At 38.9% G+C, this 8,397-nt stretch overlaps 1 protein-coding gene across 4 annotated transcripts in view; it reads left to right on the top strand.

The window, feature by feature from the left end:
• Positions 1–8,397, top strand: part of mdga2a (MAM domain containing glycosylphosphatidylinositol anchor 2a) — a 215,662-nt gene that overhangs the window by 176,961 nt on the left and 30,304 nt on the right. For all 4 annotated transcript variants that reach the window (XM_016661297.1, XM_016661296.1, XM_007573241.2 and 1 more), the window contains exon 12: positions 3,280–3,457. In XM_016661297.1, coding sequence (XP_016516783.1) covers positions 3,280–3,457 — 178 coding nt within the window. The remainder of the gene's footprint in view (positions 1–3,279; positions 3,458–8,397) is intronic.

Here is an 8,397-nt window from a genome sequence, read left to right as displayed (position 1 = left end):
AAATCGGCCCGATTATGATCGGTGACCGATCGATCGGCACACCTCTAATCTGAACCCTTTTTTTTAAACCCCATTGTAAAAATGTATACACACTGGGGAACAATAGCAGCATGAAATTAATAAAACACAAAGCAACAACATGTAGAAAGCTTAGCTGAATTCACAACGGCCAACAAGAAAAGCATAAACGCCGCACTGTGCACTTCTACATGTTCACACGAGGCATTATAATTAGCTGGTTGCCAAAAAGCAGCTGAAGAGCCCGTCGCTGTGATGGCGAGTGAAGCAGGCAATTCAGAAGCAACATTAGTCCTCTGTATCTGAACTGATGCTGCACTCTCTGAAAGGGACTTGAAGTGTTCCCCACACACTCGCATTCTGCCACAAGCCTTTTCCACTGGCATCAGAGTAAGTCCACGTTTACTGTGCTGTGTTTAGCAAACAGAAGGTGATTGTTTTTTTTTTCTTTTCCTTTTCAAATCTCACTCAGCGAAGCGAGTGTCAAGAGCCAGAATAGCAGCAAACGGGGAAAACTGGAGACATTGTGAAAGCATGACAAAAAAAAAATACCTGTGAATGGTAAAAGGATAATATTGTGGATGGAAAATAGATTGCTTTTATCATTAAAAAATAAGTTTGATAGTCTTAAAGAATGCTGTTGTTGCATTGCATTACACATTATTGTAAATGTTGTTTTAGACATTATATCACATTCTAGATTTAGTGGTAAATCTAGAATGTGATATAAATAAATATTTATTTTCTTTTTTACTTTGCTTCATCCAGAATACTTTTTTGAAAATTCTAGTATTTGTATTAAAACATTAGGCAAAAAACTACTGCTAAATATCTGTAATTTAAGAAAAAAAGACAATAAAAAGGCTCTATTAAATTGTTGGGGTCATATGGGATGTTCTAAGTATTTCAGAAATTGCGGATCTACTTGGATTTTTACACACAATCACTTTGTGGGTTTACAGAGAATGGTCCATAAAAGAGAGCATTAAAAGTCCAGGCAGAATTACTTTGTTGGTGTTTGGGGTTCAAAGGTCGACTCGTTTGAGGTGTTAACAGCGCAAATGGCCGCTCGTCGTCCGGCCAACAAGGAAACGCATATTAACGTTGTTTCCCTTCCAATAAAAGAAGATCCGTTTGGTTCAAATTGTTCCCTCTTTTATTAGAGTGTGAGAAAACACACAGTCAGCCCAACACTGTATTAGCAATCAGCAGCAATGCCGTTTGTACTAAATATTTTCAGGTAGGGACGAGTCAGCTCTGTCGAGTAAATCACTCTATTTACCTGCAAAGCTAATGGTGATGAAAACTTGCACCCCATAATTGCAGATCATCCAAACTCCAATTAATTACTTCATTAGTACTGTTCTCACCTAAACACTGTGACTCCAGTGCTCTGTTATCACACCTTCATTCACTCCATCTCCATTGCGCCGGGCTTGCAGCCGACTCTTCAGAGTGCAAACGAAAGCATGAATAATCAGCGTGCCGCAGAAGAAGTAACCTGTCTTGGAGCAGGTCATTCCCTTAAACTGATTCCTAAAGATAAAATGTAGCCAACTGGGCTTCTTTCTGCCCCACGATAGACTGCTATCGGGTCTTTTTAACATCCAGATGGGCCGCGTTGTATCACTGCTGATGAAAAAAACACTCAATATTTTGTGTGATAACTGGGCTTATTCAACTGGAGAAAGGCTGTGTACACTGCAGGGCCAAACTTGAAGTCCAAGGTCCATGTTGAAATGGGTTTGCAGAACACTTTAGAAAGTGTGTGAATGATGCAAACATAGCCGCATTCATCAACACCTGGGTCACCCACAGACGGTTGGGATTTTTGATTGCACTGCTGAATGTAAGACTCTTTCTTCTGCTTGACTACTTTGTGAAAAAAACGTCATTCAAATGGTTGCAGCAGCCAGGAAAAATGAGTTTGATTCATTAAAAACGACAAAAAATTAAATGTATTTATTTCTACTGGCACTTAGTGGCAGTTTTAGACGGCCTATAGAAACTGTTAATTGAAAAACGACAGCCTTGTTTTAAAGGTTTGCATTTATACAGGAAAAGAAACGTATTCAGTCTTTTGCTCACAGTACTGTTGTAGATAAAAGGGTAACAAACTGGTTTTATTCACTCATTTTCTTTACTGATGTCATCCATTGAGAGTCGATGAGAGCCGTGGCATAGAGTGCAACATCGTGACTTGTTCCTCAGAGTTTTAAAAACCCAACTGTGGTTTCACTTACATGTCTTCCCTTCAGTGAAGCAGCTTTAATAAATGCTACACCAATTTATATTCTACATAACCTGCAGATCCTAATCTTTTAAGCCACTTTTGATTTTCACCAGTCATGTTTTGCAGCCTGTGGATTAGAGAGCAAACCTCAACAAACGACGCGAGATATTTGAAACTGAAATTTAATTACGTTTATGTTATTGCGGTTCTCTACTTTCTTTAGATTGTATTGATTTTCGCCTTTTGGAGTTTTAATTTGTCTTTGCATAACTGAGCAGCCGATGAATATGTGACTATCTTGGTCAATACTGCAATCTTGATTCATTACAATTACACATTGAGTGTAAAAACACAGTTTATTGCACCCCGAAGTATTATTTTCTAAATTCCATGTTTCACACCTAAAAAGCGTGTGGTCGTCTTTTATTTCTTCCATTATTTTAACGGCTTTGAAAACACAGCAAAATGTGCTTTGATGCATCAAAAACTTTGAATTTTTGTGATTAGTTGGTTAAAAATCTACCAGCGAAGAATAATTAGCAGGGCGTGAAAATTTGCTCTGTGGTATTGTGAGGTTTAATCCGCATTTTACGCAACGTGGAAGTCGTAGGGGAAACAGTCTGAGTCAAATTAAAGGTTAGATTTCGCTGTTATATTATGTATTTGTAACTGTTTGCAGCCAAAATGAAAATCAAAAGAGAAACTAAATTAACTACAAGGGATTTTCTTGACAAAACTCAAACATTTTAATCGTTCTGAACAGATTTACAGTGACGTCTGAGTCAATTTTGTCATATTTGCAACAGCTGTTCTTTATTATTCACTCATTAAAACAGAGCAGGGCTGTGATTTCTGTTCAGCTTGAAAAACAATGCAACAGATTTTTGCAAATCAAATATTCATGTGTTAACTATGCTCTCGACTTTAAAGCTCATTGTTCGTTGACAGCTTTGTGCACAAATGTCAGTGACGACATCATCAATTACGCTTTAACAATCCAGTCTTCTTGCTGGTTTTTCCCCCTTCAGGTGGGCTTGCAGCGCTGGTGGGAGCAGGAGATCCCTGTAGGCGATACCATCGGCAAAGGGGAGCTAATGACACACAACCTCACCGAGCTGATAAAACCCGAATCGTACGAGGTGCGTCTCACTCCCATCACTCGTTTTGGAGAGGGTGACTCCACCGTCCGGATCATCACCTACAGCGGTGAGTGTCAAAAAGCGTCTTTTAAGTGTTGTCTCAAGAAGCAGCATAAAAGCAGGTCGAAAGACAGAAAAAATAAAATAAAATAAATCGAGTGTTGGTTCTATGTGTGGCATAAAACACATCTCCACGGTGCGACTCTGTAATTAACCCCCGCTCCAGTTTTTGCGTCTCTACCGCGACACATGTCCGTCAATTCGTGGATGAATATCACAAGTTCACTTTGGCATCAGCAGCCATTTCTGCGATCATGACGGAGATCTATTATGCATGATATGTATGAGGATGGACCAGTTAAAAGTGAACTCATTAAAGTCATTTGAATTGCATCTAACCCATTAAGTCTTGAGAGGTTCAGCCGGATTTCAGCGTGCTTTGCTCCTTTCCAGCTTGAGCCAAACGAATGCTGATCAACTGACTAATCTCTTCCTCTGACCTTTATTCCCTGAGTCAGGTTTTTATCCTTGGCTTGGTTAAAGGCTGACTTGTTGTTTGTGTGCTGGAGAGATCGCCGTAACATCAGAGCAGCGGATGACGTCATTTAGGTCATCAGACCAAACAAAACTGGTCAGAAATGATTCATGTTTCTCTGCACTCAGTTTGCCCATGGACAACTTTTTTTTTTCTTGTTTGTTTACCTCTTTTATTTTGCCAGAGGGTTTGTTGTGTTTCCTGGAATGTTTCTCAAATAGCACAAAGGTATTTTTTATTTCAGTGCTGATCAAACAGAGCAATCGTAACATTTCCTCCGGTTTTAGACTCTAAACCAAAAATCGTGGTGATAGAATAAAGTTGTGCTTCACAGAGAACTGTTGTAGAAACTGCTGTGAAATTGCAAAAAGATAAGCATTTCAGCTTGAGATTGTTGATTGTGGTTTCTCCTTGTATACGTAAGGAATGAAGAAGCAAATGTACATTGAGAAGTCCACTATGCTAAGTTTCAACAAAGTGATTCAAAACAGGATTTTTAGGATTTGCACAGTGGAAGCAAACCAAGGTTGTGACGTTAATATCCTGAAAAAAAAATCAGGATATTTACCTGAAATTGAGCAATACTGCAAAAAGCCGAAGTCTTTGCTGACAGTTAAATGAACTCTGACCACATGAAGGCTTCTCCTCCACAGAAACATCAGATCTGGAGTCTATACAATATTTACATTTAAGCACAAAGAAATCACGTAGTTTTAAACTTGAGTGCATTCTGGAGATATTGTTTCATCATAATAATACGCATACATCAGTCTTAGCTCTTTGACATTAATAAAACTTTAGTATATTATCAGAATTCCTGCTATCAAGTGATGCAGTGAATCATATATATTTTCTAATATGACATAAAAACCACTGCCGCATCTCAGATTATTGTCCTAGAATTAGAGGACACAAGCACAGAGACGGGGATGGGAAGACGTATAGTCAATACTGTTATATTCTGCTCCGCTCCATATAAATGCACAACTCCTAGGTGATCTTTTCTACATCTTTATCCTCTAGATATCAGCTATGATTACCGAGAAAAGTGTTTCAGCTGCGCTTTGGCTGTCTTCTCGCAAAGGAAGCTTCTCCTTGTGGCTGAGCTGCAAGAATAAACAGACAACTTGAGAGTCTGAGTCAGAGTAAAAGCAGCTTAGCAGGCCACCTCTTGGAATACTTTTCCTTTAGTCGTTCCTTAGCAGTTTACACGTCATCAAGCAGATCCGTACAATAACGCGACTGCAAAAAAAGGTGAGAGATGTGCCAGAGAGCAACGTTGAATTATTTCCTTTAAATCCACATTCTAATGCAACTGTGAAGTGAATCAAACTATTGTAAGGCGTCCAAAATAAAACAAAATGAAAAAAAGACGGTAATGCTGAACTCTGACTGCTCTTCCACAACCACTACGAAACAATTTTACCAAAACTTTTTTTTTTTTGTATGCTCTGTGCCAGTCCTGCAACACACCTGACTTCATCGATTACATCCAGTTCTCTGACCACAGTCCATCACATCACCATGACAACCATGTCTACATACACGATCTTCCCTTCGTGAATAAATTTTACACCAGATTTGACTGAGAGCAATACCTTCCAAATTGTACAATTGTATATTATCACAGAAAGTTTTGACGATCACAGATATTTTATCAAATCAGAGGATTCAACGAAGTCACTACTTCCTGAGCGTACTTTATTGAGCGTATTTATCTTGATTCTAACCACCAGGCAGTAATCAGGCATCGGTCTGTCTACTGAAATCCACCCTCCAAAAAGTTTAACTATTTTATGACTATGTTACATTTTCAAATACAACCACTTTTGTTTTGGGACCTTTTTTTATCCCTTAGCAAACAGTTAGTATGTGTTTTTTTAAAGGCAGATGGAAAAACCCTGAAAAAATAACTTATTAAAGCAAAAATATGGACAGATTACTCCTACAGCCTTTTGATTATATATGGTACAATGTCTAAAATATAGCAAGAAATGAAGAAAACTAAGCTAGCTTGATATTTTTCATAAAGCACCAACTAAGCCACTAGGGCTGAAGGAAAATTTGTCCTTTCGTTCAAAGAAAACATGACATTGGGAATGTTAAAGATGGAGATAAAAACAACACAAAATCTCAAACTTCGCAAGACGCTAGTGAGACTATTGGCTCACCACAAAAATAATCAGCCAAGTAAACTGCAGGCATCAGGCCGGTTGAGCCCAGTGAACACACACTAGAATACACTTTATTTTAAGGATATAAAATACCAGTTTGCAGGTACAGTTTTATTCTCGGCATGTTGACTGATACGCAACGAAAGGGTTGACAGTGCCATCCAGATACCCAGGTACTTGAGATGTGCATTTTCATAAAGTAACTGTTTTCCGTCTATCACTGCCTGCTGAGATCTTCCTGAGTGGCGCTGCTGCTGCAGTTGTGAATAATTTAGTTTCACTGCAGCTCATCACGACTGTTAGGAGAAAAGAGAATCGGAGAAGAGGGGGCGGGAAGGGGGGGGGCGAAGACTGAGAAACAGACAAACTTTCCCCCAGTGGTCTGTGCTAAACCTTGAATTGAATTCAGACGAACCGAATCGAATTGAATTCAGTCAAATATGTAAAGAACTGTGGCTAATTAAGACAGCGAGAAGCACAGGAGGATAGTCGGAGGAAGCCAAACTGGAGCTGAAGAGAAAGAGGGGGAGAGACAGAACAGAAAGAAACCAAGTAAGTTTTGGTGTTCAAATCTCCAGCCTGCACAACAAGAGACTGGACTAATTACCACTCTAGGGTGCTCCGTTCTCCCATGCGCTCTATGACGTTACTGTATCAGGCCAACGCAGGTCTGAGCCAAATTCACTCTGCACCGAGAACGTGTCCCATTAGTCACCCTGACTGACGGCTGAAGCGCGGAGCGAGATCGTCTGCGCTTTGGCTTCTGTTTAATCATGGTAGGAGAACAACGACCGGAGGGGGCTCCTGTGTACAAACTGTCAGTGTTTTATTACATTCAGGGCTTTCCAATCTCCAGAAATATATTGTAGGAATTTTTAAATATATATATATGTACTGTAGTTAATCATTGTGCTTATTTTTGGGGTTCCATTCTTTTGCTCTGTTCTTGTGAATTTACTTGGATATTTTCAACTATTCTAGTTATTATTAAGTGTGCACCCAGCTATAGACATATTTGTCTTTATAGAGAACTTTTAGCACAGATACAGTAGTTGTGGATGAAGGCTGCCTTTGTTCTGACTCCTGTACTGACAAACGCTGTGGATCAAGTTGCATAGATTCAGTTCATCTTTTTTTTTTTGGCCATCTTGGTGTCAAACAATGATAAAAATGGCAAAGGTTTTTACAATTATTAAGAAATAATAATCTTGCAAACATTGGTACTTAGACCCTTTACTCAATACTTTATATAACCACCATTGACTATAACTATAGTTAAAAATATCTTTGTATATGTCTCTGCCAGTTTTGCACAATTTAACAGATTCTTAAGTAGCTTGTGCTCGGCCTGATTGGTCCATCAGGGAACGTCAGTTTTTTATCTTGGCAGAAATTCTCACTAGGGTTAAAGTCTGGACTTTGACTAGGCCATTCTAATTTATCATAATCTTTCCATTGTAACTTAGCATAATTGAACCCAGATAGTTTCCAAGTCTTCTACAATTCAAGTCTTTTTCAACATTGCCTTGTGTTTAGCTCCGACCAAGTTTCTATCAAACCTGACCAGCCTCCAGAAAAGTAGCTTCAAAGCATGATGCTGCCACTGCCATGTTTTATCATAAAGACAGTGATGAAAATCTTGTGTTGCTTTCCTTTTGACTTCACAATTAGACTCTACTTTGTGTTGACAGAAAATCCTAATATAATCTTTTTTTTTTAATGTTGTGACAAATTTTAAGGGATTTAAACGTAGCATATCCCTACATGATTCGGTGTGTGCGCCTCTTTGTTTTTCCATCAATACAGCATTTTGAAAACGGTCCTTGCAATTAGTTCCCACAGAGTCTGAAAAAAATTACTACATTAAAAATAAAATGTGAAAAAAGCGTGATTCAACTGGTCGAGCCATTTTTTTTTATTATCCACGACGGCAGCGGATTTTCTGTGACTCTGCAAGAAAACACCCAAAGCAGTTATTGTATCTCCAGCTGCAGGATGAAGAATAGTTGTGTCGGCCAGCTCTTTGAAATATACTGCAGCGGCAAACTCAGCATCTGTTTGGTTTTTGTCTTCGCCTCCCTTCTCTCTCATGGCTTTCCCCGAACAATGCAGGATTTAAAGTTTAAGCTTTATGTCAGCCTCTCTCTGTGCAACAGCTGTTTCCTGATACTACATCTTCATGCATGAAGGACATCTGTCTCACTGTCGAGGATCTTTGATATTTGTGCAGACGTGGAGTCTCTTCATACTTGAAAATAAACCATTATCTCACCAAAAAAACGTGTTCTTTTTTGCGTG

Source organism: Poecilia formosa, unplaced genomic scaffold (genome assembly GCF_000485575.1).
Source record: "Poecilia formosa unplaced genomic scaffold, Poecilia_formosa-5.1.2 Scaffold321, whole genome shotgun sequence".
In the NCBI taxonomy this organism is placed as follows: domain Eukaryota; kingdom Metazoa; phylum Chordata; class Actinopteri; order Cyprinodontiformes; family Poeciliidae; genus Poecilia; species Poecilia formosa.
This window is presented reverse-complemented; position numbering and strand designations above follow the sequence as displayed.